The 19,932-nt window shown below is 41.3% G+C and overlaps 1 protein-coding gene across 2 annotated transcripts; it reads left to right on the forward strand.

Annotated features, from left to right (window-relative positions):
- Nucleotides 1-624: 624 nt before the first annotated feature.
- c29h9orf78 (chromosome 29 C9orf78 homolog) lies at nt 625-19,840 on the forward strand. Of its 2 annotated transcripts, XM_048559113.2 has the most exons (9): nt 625-841; nt 3,873-3,932; nt 4,716-4,767; nt 8,851-8,921; nt 9,722-9,802; nt 12,257-12,454; nt 14,111-14,247; nt 16,710-16,808; nt 19,142-19,840. In XM_048559113.2, the coding sequence occupies exons 1-9, from the start codon at nt 762-764 to the stop codon at nt 19,231-19,233; spliced, it is 870 nt and encodes a 289-aa protein (XP_048415070.1). In that variant the 5' UTR covers nt 625-761; the 3' UTR covers nt 19,234-19,840. The 2 variants fall into 2 exon arrangements, with proteins under 2 accessions (XP_048415070.1, XP_048415071.1); XM_048559114.2 differs by lacking the exon at nt 3,873-3,932.
- Nucleotides 19,841-19,932: the final 92 nt, after the last annotated feature.

A 19,932-nucleotide genomic window follows, 5' to 3' on the forward strand; every position in this document is an offset into this window, starting at 1 on the left:
GTTGATCTTTTTACAACATGAAAGGTTAAGGAGATATACGCTGGGGACAAAAGACCACAAGAAATAGGAGATAGTAAGAACTGCCGATGCTGGAGTCAGAGATTAGACAGTGTTGAGCTGGAGGTACACAGCAAGCCAGGAAACATCAGAGAGGCAGGAACATTGACATTTCAGGTCAGGACCCTTCTTCAGAAAAATACATCAACTTTCTCGCTCCTCTGATGCTGCCTGACCTGCTGTGTTCCTCCAGCTCCACATTTTTTTTTTGTAAAAAGAAATAAGAGCAAGGATATTGCATTTGACAAAAACAGAAATTGCTGAAGAAACTCAACAGGCCCGCGGAGATAAGTAGGTGTAGACCTGGAGTAAACTTTGGATCCTGTGAGCCGCCTTCGCAACGGTCCTGAAACATCAACATCCTCTTTCTTTCCACAGAAACTGCTGACTTTCTCGAGAATCCAGTGTTTTGCTTCTTCGGGTGAGTTATTGAAGAAGGCGTGAGTATCCCTGCGGGGCGTGAGTATCTGTACTGCACAGACTGTGAGAATGGCAACATTGCGGGACTGGGTCACATGATGCCGTGCCCGCTGCACTGTGGGAAATGGAGTCCGGGAGTCGCCGGAACCTGTCCGTTGAACCGGAAGTTCCTCGGTCCGACCTCCGTTGTCAGTCTGCCGCGAAAGTCGGTGTGGTTTAGTGAGTAACGGGGTTTTGAAAAGAAACTGTGTTTGAGCTAAAAGAAGGTTGCACTGGGCCCCGGAATGCCGGCGGGGAAGAGCTACCGCAGGAGGAGAGAGGAAGAGTCGGATGAGGAGGATGAGCAGAGGGTGGTGGAGGTCAGGTGAGAGCCGAGGCTTCAGTGGTCCAGCTAGGCCTCTTGCCCTCAGCCCCAAAGAATAGCCCAGCCGGCGAGGTTCTTCAATCCATTTCTGAACTGTTAACTGCTTTAAGGGTTCAAGCTTCTGGAGAGGACAGTCTTTGTCTTTACGTGGCGCTATTTGTACTGCAGGAAACGCAGCATCAAGATTGTGCCCAGCAAACTCCCACACGAATGTGACGATAACAAACTATGTTGATTGAAGGATAAATATCGACCCAGAACCCGGGGAATAGTCAACAGATCTGGCAGCATCTATGGAGAGAGAGAGAGAGAGAACTGGAGTAACATTTTAAGTCTGATATCAGAGCCATATTTGACTTGAAACGTCAGCTCGTTTTATCTAACCACGGATGCTGTCTGACCTGCTCAGTATACCCAGAACGTTTCCAATATGTGTTCCAGACATGTTCAGTCTGCCAGTTAGTCACTGTTTATCTGCTGAATTTCGGATAGTTTTGCATTTGAGATAGAGCATCAGCCGGAGGATTGTGCTGACTGGCAGAGTGAGTTTGATGAGCTGAATATTCCACACCACCCATTTTTCTATGCTTTGATTTTCAGTTTTTATCTTCAATTTCCAGCACTTGCTTTGCTCTTACAATGGAGGAGCTTCCTTGCTCTTCAAAATAGCGGCCATTGGATATTAGTCCAGTCCAAAAATGTACAGGTTAGGTGGATTGGTGAAGTTCCTTGTGGAGTCCACGGTTGTGCAGGCTAGTTGGGTTAGCCATGGTAAATGTGGGATTATGGGGATAAAGTAGGAGTTGCTGTTTAGAGGGTTGGTGCAGATCTGATGACCTCTGCTTGCACTGCGGGGATTCTATCATTTGACATCTACCCAAGCAGGCACATGGTGTTTCTTGTCTCAACAGAGAAACAACACGTCCAACAGTCAGGCCGTCCCTTAGTATAACATTCAAGCTCCACCCTATGCTCTGGACCATAGCTGACTGCTGAAGTCTAAAACATCCTCTGAGTGAATGCATACAGTTTGGTGGCTGCCTCATGTTCAATACATAATTCAGTCTTCGTCCTCAAAAAATGCCTTTAACTCTGTGAAGATTGAAAATAGCCACAGTTGCCGAGGCTTTCGTCAAAACAGATTAATTCAGAGCCAGAAGTTGATTAATAGGGCCCCTCCAGCCTGCTGTGCCATTTGATAAGATTGCGTCCTCTACTCCACTTTCCTTTGTAGCTAATACTGTCTTATTAATCAAGAATCTTCTATTTCTGGCTTAAAAAATATTCAATGACCCAGCCTCCACTGCTCTCTGGCGAAAAGAACTCCACAGACTAACTAGTCTCTGAGTGAAAACAAATGTCGTCTCAAAAGTAGGAGAGCCTTTGTTTTTTAAACAAGTTTTCATCTTTTCTCTAAGGGCAATATCCTCTCCACATCCGTCCTGTCAAGCACTTACCCCTCCCCACCCCTGTGCAAACACAGTAAACGCACCACAATCTTGTATATTTCAATAAGATCACTTCTCAGCCTTCTGAATTCCAGTGTCAATGCTGCGAACTGTGTTGTTGATTTATGGTCATTCACAATCATGTCAATGTTTGTGAGACCACAGGCATCCACTTTATTCTCCCGGGATGGTTGTTAAAATAGTAAAGCAATGATTCAGATATTTTTGAGTCAACCTGTTTGTTACACAGTGCTAGAGCAGTTTGGACTTGAACCTGGGATCAGAGTTGCAAAAGCCCTGAAAAGCATTCATTTCTTCGTGGGTATTTTTAATCAACCTTTTGGAGATGTTATGACATGCCTCAGGTGTAGGTGAGATTTGAATCTAGGTTTTCTGGCTCAGATGCGTGGACACTTCCACTGCACCAAAAGAGCTCTTTAAGTTCTTTGTGGACTTCCCTGATTTTTTAAAAATCAGCCTGTTTAGCAATGTTAATACACACCTCTGGAGCTGGTGAGACTTGAACCTTGGCCTCCACAGTCCAGAAGTAGGGGCACTACCACTGCCAGAAGAGTCCTTTCATTTGTTTGTGGATTTTCCTGACTTATTTTTTCCAATCAACCTGGTCAGCAATGTTGTTACACACCACTGGAACAGGTGGGATTAAACCCTGTCCTCTTAGTCTAGGAGTAGGGACACTAGCTGCACCCAAGAGGCCCTGAGGGCTCCCTTGAAGCAGTTGTCCTTGTTTGCTTATCAGTGGTTGTTAGTTCGTTATGACTGAGTGGTCAAAAGACTCTTTCAGGGACGCAATTGACGGTTAAGTACATCACTATGAAACTAGCGTTTCTGGCTTGCCATGGGATGACAGCAGAATTCCTCCGTTAACACAGCATTAGTGAACTGAATTCAAAGTCTCAAAATGTGTCAGAGTCTCAACCAATATGAAAGCTTGCTCCAAGTTACAGTATCCTCTTAAAAGAGTTGGGAAGTAGGGACGGATGCATTGGTTTATTAGATGATCGTCATTTAGGTCTGGGTAATGGAGCACGGCATCATTTTTTGCTGAGCAAATGTTGGTTGTTTAGAATTATAGTTGCAGTGTCCTCTAGTGGTTACACTAATGTTATGAAAGATTTTGGTTTTTGCTTGCAGCCCAAATGCAGTGGAGTCAAATTTACAAGTGATACTAGCCTTCTTAAGTCAGTAACTGTGATCAGGCGGTTATCTCCACTGATGTATAATAAATTGCTTACAACATAAAAACATCCAAGAGCTTTTGTGCCAGAAGACCTGGATTCAAGTCCCATCTCTGCTGCAGAGGTGTGTCATAACACATCTGAACAGGTTGATTTAAAGATATCTGTAAAAACATTCAGGTTATATCAAACACCAGTTATGTATTTCATTCTTTCAGCTCTTAACATTCTCTGATAACCCAAGTTAAAGTCAATCATTCTTGAGCCTGTCATTCTCTTGTTTGGTGTGCAACCACAAGAAGCATTTTTTTTGCAACCATTTTATAAACCTTATATGAGGCAAGATTTCTTTGAGTCACCGGTTGATCATCTCTCTTTCTAAAGGTCAAAATTAGATGAACTAAAGGAAATCCAGAGTCTGAGGAGAAGGCAAAATGGAGTGAGGTAGGTGCAATTTATGTGGCAGAAAGCAGTGCACCCACAGGGAACATTTGCTGTCAAAATAACAGGTGAACTGTAAATAATGTTCAGCCTGTCAACCCTGTTTCACCATTCACGTGCTTGTGGTTTATCCCTCTTTGAGAAAAGACTCCTGATCCAGAGCTGTGAGTTCAAATGTAGTAAGCAAGGGGTGAAACTAAATTCAGTTAATTAAATAAATGAGCCTAATTTATGTAATAGTGAACTTTATCATTGAATCAGATGGGCTTTCATGACAATGTCCTAAGGGAAGTAAATCTGATGTCCTTCCCTGGTCTGGCCTATATGTGGTTGTAGAATCTTAATGTGGTGCCCTCTTAACTATTCTTTGAAAAATCTATCAAGCCATTTTGGTGTGTTCAAGAAGGCGGCTCATCACCACCTTCTTGAGAGCATTGAAGGATGGGTAGTGACTGTTGGTATTGCCAGCAGCCTTCACGTTCTGTTAATGTGTTTTGAAAAATGCACAATATCAACAGTGTGATCTGTTCGAAAGATCACTATCGCTCCAAATGAACTAAAGTATAAAAACTATGTTAGAAAAAGTGAGGGATGTGATGCAGCTTAAAATTGCAACAGGGAGGGGTTAAATGAAACAACAACTTAAAAGTTTAATGTTGGCCATTCAGAATGCAAGATTTAAATGTATCTGTCATACTGACTCAGAATCTGCACTGTCACATCAGAAATAGGTACAAAGCAAAATCAAAATGCCATTAATGATTTCAGTTTCTGTTGCTTGTATAGTGCGGCTGCCCTGCTGGTCGGAGAACAAGCACCAGAAGAAACATCAACTGTGGTAAGTTTCATGCCATAATCTGTCAGTTTCAGGGCGGCAACGACAACTTGTATTTATATTATCAGCATTGGCACAATAAAACATCTCCACATCCTTCACAAGTGAAATCTAATGTGAACCATATAAGATGTTAGGGCAGATGACCAAAAGCTTGGTCAGTGAGGTAGGATTATCTCCTTTTAAGACAGCACATTAGGGCTGAGGCAGTATTGCCACTGATGGTGGAGTGATTGAAATCAGCAATACTTAAGGGTCTGGTGGAGATAACCAAGATAGTGTGACAGACAAGGGGATTTGAAAATATGGGTGAGAGTTTTAAATGTTTTAAGGAGTGATGAATTGTAGGTCAGTGAACACAGTGTAATGGGTTTATGAGATTTGGTATGTGTTAGGACACAGGCAGCAAAGCTTTGTGTGACCTCTAAGTTTACAAAGGCCATAACTTGGGTGTGTTTTAGACTAGTCAATGATGAGCTGAGGTATGGGCAGAGTCAACATTCTTGGGAAGTGGAAACAGACAATATTAGTGATTGTGTGACTTCATCATCACCTGCCACCTGTAACAAGGCCAGCATGACATAATAGGGTACAAAATGAAGCTGAACAGAATACCAGACAAAAACACATCCCTCTCTGACACGCTGAATGTTTTTAACGTTCAGTTTGAGCAGAATGCCAGTGGAGTGGTGTTACATATCCCGACAACCCAGGACGCACTTGTCCCCTCAGTCACCACTGCAGACATTAGGTCGACCTTTTTGAGAGTGAACCCATGGAAAGTAACTGGCCCAGATGGAGTCCTTGCCCGTGCACGCAGATCCTGTGTGGACCAGCTGGTGGGAGTATTCACTGACATCTTTAACCGCTCCTTGCTACAGTTTGAAGTCCCCATCTGCTTCAAGAAGACCACCATCGTGCCAGTGCCAAAGAAAACACATGCAACGTGCGTCAACTACTACCACCCGGTGGCACTGACCTCTATAATTATGAGGTGTTTCTAAAGCTAGTCATGGCTCACATCAACTCTAGACTCCCAGCCTGCCACGATCGTTTGTAATTTGCCTACCAGTGCAACAGATCCGTGGCAGGCTCCATTTCCCTAGCCCTAAGCTCATCTCTGAAACACCTCAATAATAAGAATACCTATGCCAGGCTTCTATTTATTGACTATAGCTCTGTCTTCAATACTATAACCAAACTAATCTCCAAATTCCGAGACCCAGGTTTCAGCTCCAGCAACTGGATTCTCCCCTGCCGGTCGCATTGGCTGCAATAACTGAAGATAGACAACAGCACCTTGTCCACGACAATTCTCAACACCGGCACCCTACAAGAATATGTACCTAGCCCTCTGCTGTACGCTCATGACTGTTGGCCACATTTCATCCAAGCACCACCTACAAGTTCACTGATGACACCACCATTGTAGGCTGGATCTCAAACAATGACGAGACACAGTACAAGAAGGAGATAGAATGTTTGGTATTGTGGTGTAAAAATAGCAATCTCTGTCTCAAAGTCAGCAAAACTAAAGAGCTGATCATCAACTTCAGGAAGAAAGGGAGGACATACCCCTATCTCCATCAATGGAGCTGACCAGTTCCTAGGAGTGATGATCACCAACAATCTGTTCTGGAGCATCCACCTAGATGCAACAGTCAAGAAGGCACCATGACACCACCTCTTCCTCAGGAGGCTAGGGAAATTCGGCGTGTTCATAATGACCTTCACCAACTTTTACAGATGCACCATAGAAAGCCTTCTAGCTGGGCGCATCACAGCCTGGTATGGCAACAGCTCTGCCCAGGACCTTCCAAACTACAGAAAGTTATGAACTGAGCCCAGACCATCATGCAGGCCAACCTCCCATCCATGAACTCCACTTAATTTCTTGTTGCTGCAGAAAGGCGGCCAATATTCTCAAACATCCCCCATACCGATTATAATCTCTTCCAACCTCTTCTGTCAGGAAAAAGCTTAAACACACGTACCAACAGGTTCATGAACAGTTACTTCCTTGCTGTTATTAGACTTCTGAATGGACCTCTCAAAATTCTAATCTACTGTTGATCTTGCTTTTGTACACCTGTGCAGCCCATAACTTTGTATGCCTCACTGTGTTCAATCACCCTATGATCTATATGTCCTTGTATGTTGTGATCTGCCTGTACTGCACTCAAAACAAAACTTTTCACTGTACTTAGGTACATGTGATCACAATAAATCAAATCAAATGTTGCAAGTTGGGGTGAAATATGACATCAAGGTCACACAGATTTTTAAGCCTTAGGCAGTTGCCAGGGACATGAATTGAATTTGATTGCTAAGAGAAAGAGTTTGTGGTGGCTTCAGTCTTCCCAGTATTCAGTTGAGGAAATTTCTGACGTTGGGTAAGCAATTTGACAATGGAAAGATTTGTTTTCTATTCAGAACATAAGTTTGGGTATTAGGTGATGGTCTGACTGATGACTCATGGTATACCTAATTCCTGTCAAAGACACTGTGTCAGACTGCTTTCTGTCTTACATAGCCAAACAGTTCACAGCACAGAAGGAAACCATGTGACCATTCATGTTTGCCAGCTCTCTGGAAGAACTATCCATTTAGATCCAGCTCTACAAGTTTTCATTTCAAGTACTTATCCAGTTCTCCTTTCTGGTTGCAGTAATATTGAGACTAATGGCAGATCGCACTGGAATTGGAGAATCCCTATGGTTATGGAAGCAGGCCATTTGGCCCAAGTCCACACCAACCCTCCAAAGAGCTTCCCACCCAGATTCAGTGTCCTACCCTGCCCCTGTAACCCTGCATTTCCCATGGCTAATCCACCCACCCTGCACATCCCTGGACACTGGGCAATTTAGCCTGGCCATTCCACCTCACCTGGACATCTTTGGACTGTGGCAGGGAACCCACACAGACAGGGGAGAACATGCAACTCCACTTGGGCAGTCACCCGAAGGTGGAATCAAACCTGGGTCCCTGCCACTGTAAGGCAGCAGTGCTAATTATTGAGCCATCATGCTACCCATTTTGTTAATTTACAAATTCTCCAGTAACTTAAGGTGAGGAACAGTTGTGGGAGTTTTGAAAACAAAAATTAAAAAATTAACCTGAAGCAAGCACTTTTTTTTTGTTCTGTTTATTATGTTGGTCTAATTGTGTTGGCCCAGCTCTGTATGGCTGAGGTATTTTGGGAGTGAGTAGGGTAAGAGGTTAACTCTTGATTATACTTCATTGTATTGTAAGTGCATTGTCACACTTGTACAATTGACAAAGAATGAGCCTGACATTTAACAGCTGCCCCTGAAGTTTTCTTTTGAGCTTCCAGATGATCGTAGTATGTGTGAGCAAATACACGATGGCTATCTTAAAGTCATTTTGCTTTGTAGAAAATGTCTGACATTGAATACTCAAAAGTTAATTCTTCAACCATGACTTTTCCTCAGTATCTCTTTCCATCTGTTGTAGTGTGAAACTAATTCCCTCTCATATAGCTCCAGCATCTTCTGAAGAGCAGCTACATGTGGATGCATATTATTAAGTCACTGTAATTGGAACAATGTACCACTGAGCTGGAGCATTTACTTTGGCTAATCATAACTGATATTTAAAAAGAATTATTAAGTTAGCTATCTTCACTCTCAGGCTATTGTTTTTGTTTGAAAAAATGCTTTAACAGTATCATTTTAATAATGCTGAGTGTGCATAATTACAGTGATGACCAGTTTACGATTGTCAGTGAGTTCACCATCTGGGTCACTTGTGTGTATTGGAAGCTGCATATATTAGTACACACAGCACTGTTCTTTGCAAACAGAAAGAACAGGTAAACACATTGTGGCTGTTTCAAATTAACATAGATGATAGCTATTCTTTGGTCAAATGCCCTGAGCTATGAACCAATCAGAGAACCTGCCTGGTTTACATTTAAACAAAGCTTGGCAGTTTACTGTCAGTCTTCATTGAACTGGTGCATTCTCCGTGAAAAGTATTCTTGCTAATGCCTGATATGTGACTAAAAGCAATGACAATTTGCATCACTAATCAGCAAAATTCAAGTATTGTTTTTGTTATATGCAGGATGACCCTTTTAAACTGAAGACTGGTGGTATGATTGATATGAAGTTGATAAAGGACAAAAAGAGAGAAAGGTAAGATATCAGAAAATAGCAACAAGATCTGCCATTTATTCATTCATTTTATTATTTCACTTGATTTGGTCAGCATAGAAGTAAACCACTTGGTGTGTTGTGCCTATGTCAGCTCTTCAAATAAGCTAGCCTTCTGGCCTAACTTAGAGGGGAATTTATACTTTCAAGAATACAAAATAGCGTTGGTGGAGCTGTGTAGGTTTGTCCCATTTAATCTATGTGAATCACCATTGGTCTGTGTTGTCAAAGAAAATGTTAATTTGGACCTTGTTTGTGTGTTTGTTTTTTGTTGGATTGTCATGACCCGTATCATCCGGGAGTGGTAATGTCATTGGATTGGAATCCAGGTGGCCACACTAATGATCACTGTACATAGGCTCAAATCACATCAAGGGGGAATATTAGATATAAATGATAAAGATCTGGAATTGAAAGCTCAACAATGACCATGGAATGCTGATCGTTGTCATAAAAACCTATCCCATTCACTAATGTCCTCTGGGAAAGGAATCCACTGTCGTTGCATGGTCTGACTCCAGATTCAGAGCGCTGAAATTGACTCCGAAGTAGCCAAGCAAGTCACTCAGTTCAAGAGGATTTAGGGATGAGCTTGTCAGTGACCCCTACAAAAATGAAACTTTTTTTTAAAGAAAGTATGCAAGGTGTACAAAGCAAAATAGCTCAAAAGTTTTATGTTGTTTGCATGGTTGCAGCGCATTTGAGACAAAAATAGAGGTACTTTTTTGAAAGACTTTTCCTCCCTCCCTGATTGACTAAAGAATTGCTTTTTCTTTATCCAGGGTTGAAGAAGAGGACACAGACTTGAACCTGGGCACATCGTTTTCAGTGGAGACCAACCGACGGGATGAGGACGCTGACATGTATGACTTGACCTTGCATCATGCTGCTTTGAGATGAGCGAATGTGTTTGCTTCTTCTGTTGGTCAACTGTACCAGTGCGTGCATTAACACATTTAGTTACACACAGTGTCTCACTTTACAGATCACCATTGGAATGGTCTGTCACCCTGTCAAATATGCCACGCAGATAATGCTGTCTCCACATCTCAAACAAGCATTGCCATCCTGAGTCCTCCAAGTTCCTCTCAAGTACATAACTCGTCTGTTCCAAGAAAAACAATCAACTGTCCTTACTCTGTATTCAAAGTAAAAGAGAAAGCATTCAGTAGCACAGTTTGTGGGGTAGAGAGAAACTGTTAATGATTCAGCTTTGTCTTTTCTTTAGAATGTTTTGTTGTCAAGACATCAACTTGAAATGTTAACTGCTTTCCACTGCCAGACTCTGCTGAGCATTTTCCAACACTTTGAGTTTTTCTTTCAGCAGTAATTTAACTTCTGCCTTACTGGTAGCTGGGAGTGTCTTGGAGCAGTCCCTCTTGATCAGCAGGATTCCTTTTTATGTGTTTTATTTACTGGATGTTAAATTCTGGAGAAACCACATTCAAATCATATTTTCATACAAAATTAATTTATATCTGCTGTTTGTGGAGGAGTAAATAAATAAATGTGATTGGGGAGTAACCTGGTAGACGTTGTTATAGATTTTTTTAGAGCAGTTTTGTTATGCATCTTCACTGCGAACCACTGTACTGTCGACTCTTGCATAACCTTTTCCCTTTCTTGACTGTGTTGAGGATGAACTGTTTATCAGTATAAAAAAAAGACTTCTATGAAAAGGAAACTCCAAGATCATCCTTAGAGTCCTAGAGATGTGCAGCACAGAAACAGATCCTTTGGTCCAACTAGTCCATGCTGACTAGATATCCTAAATTAATCTAGCTCCACTTGCCACCATTTGTCTCATACCTCTAAACCCTTCTCTGTTCATATACCCAAACAGATGCCTTGTAAATGTTATAATTGTACCAGCCCCTCCCCAACCTCTTCTGGAAACTCATTCCATACACACACCACCCTTTGTGTGGAAAAAGTTGCCCCTTAGGTCCCTTTTAAATCTTCCCCCTCCCACCATTCTTATTGAGATCACAGACAATTTAGCCCATTATAGCCTGTGCCAACTCTAGGGAGAGGATCCAATTACTCCCACTCTCTCTACTGTCTCCCTGCAATGTGGAAAAGCTTTCCATGTAATAATCCCAGAACATCCCAAACCTTTTCCCACTGTCACCCCTGAGGTTTGAAAATTGTCACTCCCCTTAAGTGAGAACCAGAGAATTGAGTGTTTCCTGGAGTGGGAGGAAAGAAGGATCCTTGAGGGCTGGAGGCAGGTTGGCAACTGTTGCCTCTGAGCTTGCAACCACAAAGCTTCAGTCCATGACCTTACCCAGGATCTTGAGCCTCACTTTGGGAAGCCCTGATTTATCCAAATCTCTTTTGAAAGTTGTTGTTGAATCTGTTTCCACCACACTTGTTCAGGCAGGCGATTCTAGCTCTTAATTTGCTATGTTAAGAAAATAATTCTACTCACCTCCCCACTCTGATCCATGTTCTACCAATGGAAGTAATTTCTCCTTATTTAAGAAAGTAGGAAATAGGAGCAGGGTGAGGCCATTCAGTCCTCCAAGGCTGCTGTGTCATCCAATAAGATCATGGCTAATATTTTACTTCAAAGCCATTTTCCTGCACTATCGCTATATTCCTTGATGTCTTTAATATTTAGAAATCAATTTTCTTTGGCTTGAGCCTCCACAGTTTCCTGGGTTAAGAATTCCAAAAATTTGCAACCTTCTGATCTCAGTCACAGAATCCCTATGGTGCATTCCTCAGGGCTAATCCACTTAGCCTCTGCATCCCAAGATAATATGGGCAATTCAGCATGGCCAATCCACCTAATCTTTGGATTGTAGGAGGAGACTAGAGCACCCAGAGGAAACTCATGCAGACTTCATACAGGTAGTCACCCAAGGCTGGAATCAAACTTGGGTCCCTTGCACACTGAGGCAGCACTGCTAACAACTGGCCTGCCCATTTACTTATGCTATCAAAATCCATTGTAATTTTGAACACATCTGTAAAATTTCCACCCGGCTTTAGAACAAAAAATGAACAGTCCCAGCTTCTAGTCACTCCACGTAATTTTCTTAGACTTATTCCTGCCACTGTTCTGATAAATGTCTACACGTTCTCTGAAGCCTTGCAATTCTGCAGAGCTCAAAAAGTAGCTTCAGGCAGATAATTTGTCTCCTGGCATTTATGGAACATCCGTGGTGGGTGGGAGAATGTAATTTCCTCCCATAGTCCCAGCAGCCGCTGGAATACAAAACCTGGGAAACTGTTGACCCAGTATGACATACTACTGTGTAAGTGTCCTTGATCATCTCTGTATTGGAGAGTGACCTGTTGTTCCATGGCAGGATGAAGTACATCGAGACAGAACTAAAGCGGAGGAAGGGCATCCTGGAGAATGAGGAACAGAAGGCAAAGGTCAAAAACCCAGAGGACCAACTGTATGAGTTGCCTGATAGCATCAACGTTTCATCTGCCAAGCGCACGGAAGAAATGCTATCCAATCAGATGCTGAGTGGAATTCCTGAGGTGGATTTGGGAATCGAGTAAGTGTTTATCTTTTTAGATCAATTTCAGCGCACTAAGATCATAAAATGTAGGAACAAATGTAGGCTATTTGGCCCGTTGATTCTGCTCCTCCAATTGTGGCTGATCTAATCCTCACCTTCATTTTCCTGCCTTTTCCCTATAATCCTTGATTCCCTGACTGATTAAAAATCCGTCTATCTCAGCCTTGAATAGAGTTAATGACTCAGCTGTCTCTTCCTGCATAAAGAATTCCACAGATTCACTGTATTCAGAGAAGAAGCTTCTCGTTATCTCTCTTCAGTCAGTGACCCCTAACTCTGAGATTATGCCTTCTTGTCGTAGATTCTTCCACAAGGGGAAACAACTTTACTGCATCTATCCTGCCAAGCCCTTTAAGAATCTTGTATGTTTCAACATGGTCTGCTTTCATTCCTTTAAACGCCACTGAGTACAAGCTCAATCTTTCCTCATAAGGCAGTCTAGTGAACCTTCTCTGGACTGCCTCTAATGCCAGTATACCTTTCTTTTTGATAAGGGGCCAAAGCTGTTCACAGTATTCCAGCTGTGGTCTGACTAGTGCCTGGTATGGTTTTAGCAAAACCTCCCTACCTTGATACCACTCAACAATCCAATTAGCAATCTTCCAGTTTTGCAATATTCTTTGACTGGAAAGCTGTTATATCGCATTGACCTATACGTGCTGGAAACAGTAATCTAGATAATTACAAAATTTCACTTTGGCTTGCATTATTCAGAAGAGGTGAGTCTATTTCATTGATATAGAGTTGTGGCAGTGTGGACTGTCTAAAAGATGCATTGCAGCAACTTGCCAAGATCCTTTCAGCAACACTGTGCAAACCTGCCAATTCTTATCACCTAGAAGGACAAAGGCAGCAGATGCCCAGCAACACCACTATCTGCAAGTTTCCGTCTAAGCCACCCACTGTCCTAACGTGGAAGAATATTGCCGTTCCTTCAGTGTTGCTGGGTCACAATGCTGAACTCTCTCCCTATAGCAGCAGTGTGGGTGTCCTTATGCCACCATTTTCTCGAAGGCAGTTGGGAATGGGCAGTAAATGCTGGTCCACATCTCGTGAACATATTAAGAAAAGCATACCTCTATCTTAATAATCTTGAATTTGGACTTTCTGTAGGAAGTTGTCCTGCTCTTTTTGAATCTGCCACGTAGCATCATGAAATATGACTGCTCCACACATTCATTACTCTTTGATTAAAAACAGTGTGTTTGAATTTCTTACTTGATTTGTCATCCTTAATGCGAAATATGAGACCCCCCCCCTCTCAATTCTTGAATGGTGTATTTTGCATTTTTAAAATATTTTGAATTGCATTTCTCCATTAATCTTAAACATGCGTTTTAAATATACCTCAAGATTTCCATTTTCAAGACAGAAAAGAATTCAAGGTTCCTGTAATGTTTGCATCCATTTACATTGCCTTCATACAAAAGAACAATAAGGGAAGAGGCCATTTGGCCCATCAGCCTGCAGATCTTTTCAATTCCAATATTTATCAAGTTCCTTTTTGAAATTCGCTACTGAGCCTGTTTCCACTGTCCTTTCAGACAGTGCATTCTGTATGAAATTTTGCTAACTGCATTTTATTTTTCCTCATGTTGCTATTGATTGCATCTTTTACTTTTAAATTTCAAGTGCAAAAATAAAGAACATTATCAGCACAGAAGAGGCAAAAGCCCAGCTCCTGGCAGAACAGCGCAACAAAAAGAAGGATAACGGTACTTCTTTCGTACCCACCAACATTGCAGTTAATTATGTTCAGCATAACCGATGTAAGTATTTACTAGGTTCTGTGATTGATCTTCTTAGTGCTGCGGTCTCGTGGTGTGGGTTGCCTTGTGTATGTGTGACTCAGATAGCTTCAGTTTAGATATCAGAAAAATACTTAGGATGCTGGAAATCTGAAATGCAATTCTAACGTTCTGGAAGAAAACTCAGCAGCTCTGGCTACAGAGAGAGAGCAAGGGAGAAAGAAAGATTTAATGTTTCAGGTCAGTGACCCTGGGTCAGAGCTAGTTGATGTTTAGAAATCCAACAAGATTTAATAAAGCACAGAGACTCAGGGGAAAAGGGCGAAAAGTGGAGACGTTGTGTGATAATATGGAAGGCAGGTGTGTCAAGTGAGAGGAAGCAAGGCGAAAAGGGATGGTTTGAATCACGGTTTTGAGAAGCATTTCTGGTGGAACGAGCTTTCTCTTTTCTCTGTTTGTCTGAGAACAATGAGGCATTTTGTCATTCACATCTTAAGATACAGGAATATAATAAAGGTGCTGAAGAGAAAGTATAACAGCAAGTTTACTGTGGAGCTCCACGGAAAGGAGCCTATTCAGGCAGGCCTGACCTAACCAATATTGCAGTGTTCAATGACATGATCTGCAAGAGTGAAGGGATACATTGGCGTCTAGTTTGTTAATCTATGTTAATGGTGAACTGTGGTGTGTAACTATAAAAAAATTTATAGGCTGGTGCTGTCAAATTGCCTTTGTCTCCACAGAACGAGTGTAATGGATGCAAGCCATTCCTCAGGATTTACTTCTGCTCAGTCAGTTTGATGCTCCATTGCGTTACAGTATGACCAGAGGCACTGCCCTTCAAATGAGATATTACATAGAATGGACAGCATTGAGTTTGACCATTCCATGCTCGAGAATCCTCTCAAGTTTTCTCTAAATTTACTAATGTAATCCCCACTTCCTTTCTCTCTCATCTGTTTAACTCCTTTATTCTTGAACTTATCTGTACATCTTGCAACAGCCACTCACGAATTCCACCTTCTCTCCAGTCTCTGGCTGAAGAATTTTCTTCTGAATTCCCATTTGGATTTATTGGCGATAATATCACATCGATGGCTTCTAGTTGCACTGTTCCCCACAAGTAGAATTCTCCGTGCCAGTCTATCAAATCCTGTCATAATGTTCAAGACCTTTATTAAGCCACCCCTGAGGCTTTAAGAGGGAAGAGAGTCAGCTTGACCAAGGTTCCAGTTGCCTGTGGAGGAGCATGTCAAATATCCCACAGTAATTACTTGAAAAGTAAGGAATCCATCCTGTGTCTCACCAACATTCCCCTGTCAATGTCCCCAATTTAAATTTGAATTAATGAGTCATTCAACTGGTCATTTCGTGGAATCATTGAATCCCTACAGTGTGGAAGCAGGCCATTCAGCCCATCAAGTCCACACCAGCCCCTGAAGAGCATCCCACCAGACCTATTCCATACCCTGTCCCTGTAACCTTGAATTTCCTGTGGCTAATCCAGCTAGTGTGCACATCTCTGGACACTATGGGTAATTTAGCATAGCCATTCCACCTAATTTGCACATCTTTGAACTGTGGGAGGAAACCCATATAGACACAGGGAGAATGTATAAACTCCACACACAGTCACCTGAGGCTGGAACCGAACCCGGCTCCCTGATGCTGTGAGGCAGCAGTGCTAGCCACTGCACCACCCCATTTATTGTGACATTTAGAATCTACCTCTACAAAATGAATGCTATGTTGTATCTATAATGACTGTGCATTTCAAGATCAATTCCTTTTGACGTCCTGGAGAAATATGTATTGCTGCTAAAATGAATTCAAACCTTTTATTCCCTACGAGAAGACAGAGCCACAGTACCATGTTAAATGCTGAGGGACAATTGTATATGTACAGTCAGCCTCCTCACTAATGTGAGCCACTCCCTTGGGGTTTTCTCTTATTTACTTAATACGCAATCTACTTCAGGATCGAAAGCTGCCACGGGAAGATTAAAATAACATGAAAATCTCTCAAACGTGAATATACAAAAGCAAGGAGTTTGGAGTTTATCCTGGTTCCCTCTTTGAGGAGGGATGGGGGTTGTTGCCTTGTGATCTTGAGTCCTCTCTGCGGTTTTGGGTGACTCTGACCTTTTGCTGCCGTTCAGTTTGCACACGGTCATCTATTGCACTTAATTAACTGCAACTTCTTGTTTTCCAGTCAAGGACACAAAACTGAGGCTGAAGAAACATTTTATTTACTGCTGAAGTAAAAAATGTGGACATTTCCCATTGTTCCTGATTATTTATTCTGCGTTTAGAGCTCAGGAGCCTAAGGATAACATTGCATATACAAATTGAATTATTTAATTTGCTTTTTCTTCAGTGTCGTACTTTATGAAAAATATATAAAATAGTTTGAAAGGCTTGTGGCTATGTTATGGCAAGATTCTTGGTGGAGGTTTCCCATTGCTTTCTATCCTGTGTTGCAGTTTACCGGGAGGAATTGCATGCACCTGCAAAACGCAATAAAGAGGAAGCAAAACCTCGGCCTCTGAGAGTGGGAGACACTGACAAACCAGAACCTGAACGTAAGTAACTCATGTCACCATTTTGTTGTCAGCCTTCACAAAACAGTGGGTTGTACTAATAAGGATGTGTAAGAATTCAGACAGCTGGTTGCAGATCGAAGCATGAAGTTTTCTGCTTTCCATTTCATTGAATTGTATGTTCCTGATCAGGTGTTATTTTCGTTTAAAGATTCTTGTCTTTATTTGCAAATCCCTCCTTGACCTTATTGCCTCCTGTCTCTAGAACCCTACTGATTCTTATAACTCTCCAAGATATCTGGACTCAACTAATTCTAGCCTCTTAAGCTTCCCTGATTTCTACCCCCTTCTCATTTCTTCCCTTCTGACTTCCTCATAGCCAGTACCTCCTTCCCTCACTGCTCATTGTTCTGTCAAGCTCAAGATAGTTTCTCTCTTGCATTTGTGCTTCAGAGCCGAGAACTTCTTTCAGTTTATTTTTGGGATGTTGCTGCTGCTGGCTGGGCCAGCATTTTATTGCCCATCCCTTAATGCCCTGGAGAATGTGTTTTTGAACTACCTCTGAAGCACTGCAGCCTTGAGGTGTATCACATCTTCACATATTGTTTATCAATCTTTGTTAGGTAAAGACCAATATTCGTTAGCCTTTTTGATTGCATGTGTACCATCTTTAAGTTATTTATGTTCTTGGAAACCTTTGCTCCTTTTTCTTCATTAATTGACATTAAGTAACAAGTGCCAACTTGGGTTTCTTGGATTCAAACTGAGTGATCTCACAGTTCTTTGAGTTGAACTCCATGTGTCATGGCTTTGCCTACTTGTTTTCATCACCCTATCATTTATTCCACTTTAGCATCTCTTGTTGCTTTCCTTGTTTGTTGTAACTTTCCTCATTTACTGAATTTCAAATTTTCATTACAAGATTGTACAAACTTTTCTGTTAGCTTGATACAGCTTTGATCAAGGTTACTTAGCTATCAAAATTGATCCTTTGTGTTTTAGTCATGTCTGCTTGTTCTGTATCATGCCTGATGCTTCTTTGCAAAATTTCATTGTCTGATTCACAAGATTTATTGTGGTCAGTGTATTCCTTGGTTCTTTGAATTTTGCCTTCATGAAGTTAAAACTGGTTTGTGACTCTTCCTTCTCAATTTTAAACTAAAATCAAACTTATTAGAAAATTACTCTGATGATGTAACTTTACTGCCAGATTGTTAATTAATTCTGGTTTGTTTTTCATCACTGTCTCAGATGCACTGATTCTTTGTCAGCTCCAGAGATATAATTCAGAAAACTGTCTTGAATAGATTCTAGAAATTAGCTGTCTTTACTTCTGTTGATGGTCTGTCTCTGTATGGTTATTTTGAAAAGTTGAAATCTTCCATTCTTGTTGCATATTTCCCTGACTTCTTGACCTGTATCACTACTTTCAAGAGATCTATAAATCCAGTTCCAGAGGTCTTGCATCCTTCCATGTTCTTTCCTTCTCCCCATGCTGTTTCCACTGCCTGATCATGACTCAGATTTCTCTGTTACTGTATTGTGTTCTGTTCTTTCCTAATTTCCCTGTCCTGTTTGAAGATCCTCTATCTGAGAACATTAAGTTCTTAACTTGTGGCCAGGTTTCTAATGATTACCACATTATTCCCACACAGCTGGTGTAATAATATTTTTTGTGTTTGGAAAACTGTTCCCATTCTGCCTATATCATGTAATAGTAATTTCTTTTTCCTCACATTTTATTACTAATCATCTATGCATTACTAGGTAAGCATTTCAATATTTTCCATCGGTATTTTGTCACTAAGTCCTTAAACCTTTTTCATACTATATTTATAGCTCACACTATAAATATACATTTTTCATATTAACATCTGCTCTTATCCTGTCTTGAGGTTACTATTCTTTTGACACAGATCCCCCACTTCCTCTTTATTGCTTCATGTTCTTGCTACAGTTCCATTGATTCTCTCATCCAGCCTCCACACAACCGCACCTGACAATTGGAGTAGGGGATTGATACTTAAAAGATTGGAAAGGGAAATGAATATCTTTAAACCACTGAGAAATTAAACTTCTGTTTCAACTTTGCATAGATGCAATGTTATTAAAAACTATCATCTTTAACACTTAGCAGTTACTGTCTATTTGTAAGTTCTCTACTGCTACCACCACTCTCCAATCTGCCATTTTTATGGCATCCTGTGTTTCTCATTGGTGACGTAAGTGATTCCTTTAAAGTTAATTATTTAATCGTGGTATGTGTTCTATTGCTTTAAAGACCCATCGTGGGTTAGCTGCCTTTTAATGTTTAAATTCTAATGGTTTGCTGCTACAAAGCCATTAAGAAAAGTTTCCTGTCCTACGTTGTGCAGCATCGCCTCCAAATCGCAAACGCCCTTCCAATGAAAAGGCAACGGACGATTACCATTATGAAAAGTTCAAGAAAATGAGCAGAAGGTACTGAAGCGCTGCCCGATGTTCTATTCTTTTGTTAATCTACAAGAGTACCAGCGTCCTCGAGTGATGTGGAAACGAGACCGATGAGTTTGAAACTGTTTGTAGGGGAGACGTGAGCAGTAGTCAGACTTTCAGGGCTGAACCAATGTCCTTTTATTTCCTTAAGTTAAGGTAGAGAAGGAATGAAAACTGACAGCAGATTGTGGTTCAAAAATGATCTTGAGGTAAGAGGGAACAATGGACGTCATGTGAATTTATCTTGGCTGTCTAATTCTGGTTCATATTCATTTCTACTTATGAATCCTGTCGAAAGCTAGATTGGAAGATTATCCAATGGCTCATGAGCATTTTATAAGGCTATTATCACCTCCAGAGTTGCAATAGCTCTCAAGCTCCAATTTGTAAGTCTTCCTGTAAGAACTGAATTACAGTGTGGTGTTATAGTGTATACACTGCAGCTCCGATCCTAAACTTACTCATTCATTTACTAAACTGCTGCATATGATATTTTGATCTGTAAAGTTGCTACGTGTCACAGATGTAATCTTGTATAAACGTCTTTGTGTATGTATCTAAAATAAACTTCTTATCCTTGTTTTATGATTTTATATAAACTTTTTTCAGGTTCATTTGGTATGAGTATATACAGTTTCTGGTCCAGTGGAGTAATCCAGCTGACTGCGAGAGTAGAGTTCCCAAACTTTGT

This window comes from Stegostoma tigrinum, chromosome 29 (assembly GCF_030684315.1).
Source record: "Stegostoma tigrinum isolate sSteTig4 chromosome 29, sSteTig4.hap1, whole genome shotgun sequence".
Taxonomy (NCBI): domain Eukaryota; kingdom Metazoa; phylum Chordata; class Chondrichthyes; order Orectolobiformes; family Stegostomatidae; genus Stegostoma; species Stegostoma tigrinum.

Bases quoted from the DNA above. Each gene is read 5' to 3' on its own strand.
- c29h9orf78 (XM_048559113.2), top strand. From the start codon at position 762: ATGCCGGCGGGGAAGAGCTACCGCAGGAGGAGAGAGGAAGAGTCGGAT. The intron at 842-3,872 runs GTGAGAGCCGAG...CTCTTTCTAAAG, and splicing joins CAGAGGGTGGTGGAGGTCAG to GTCAAAATTAGATGAACTAA. The intron at 16,809-19,141 runs GTAAGTAACTCA...TACGTTGTGCAG, and splicing joins TGACAAACCAGAACCTGAAC to CATCGCCTCCAAATCGCAAA.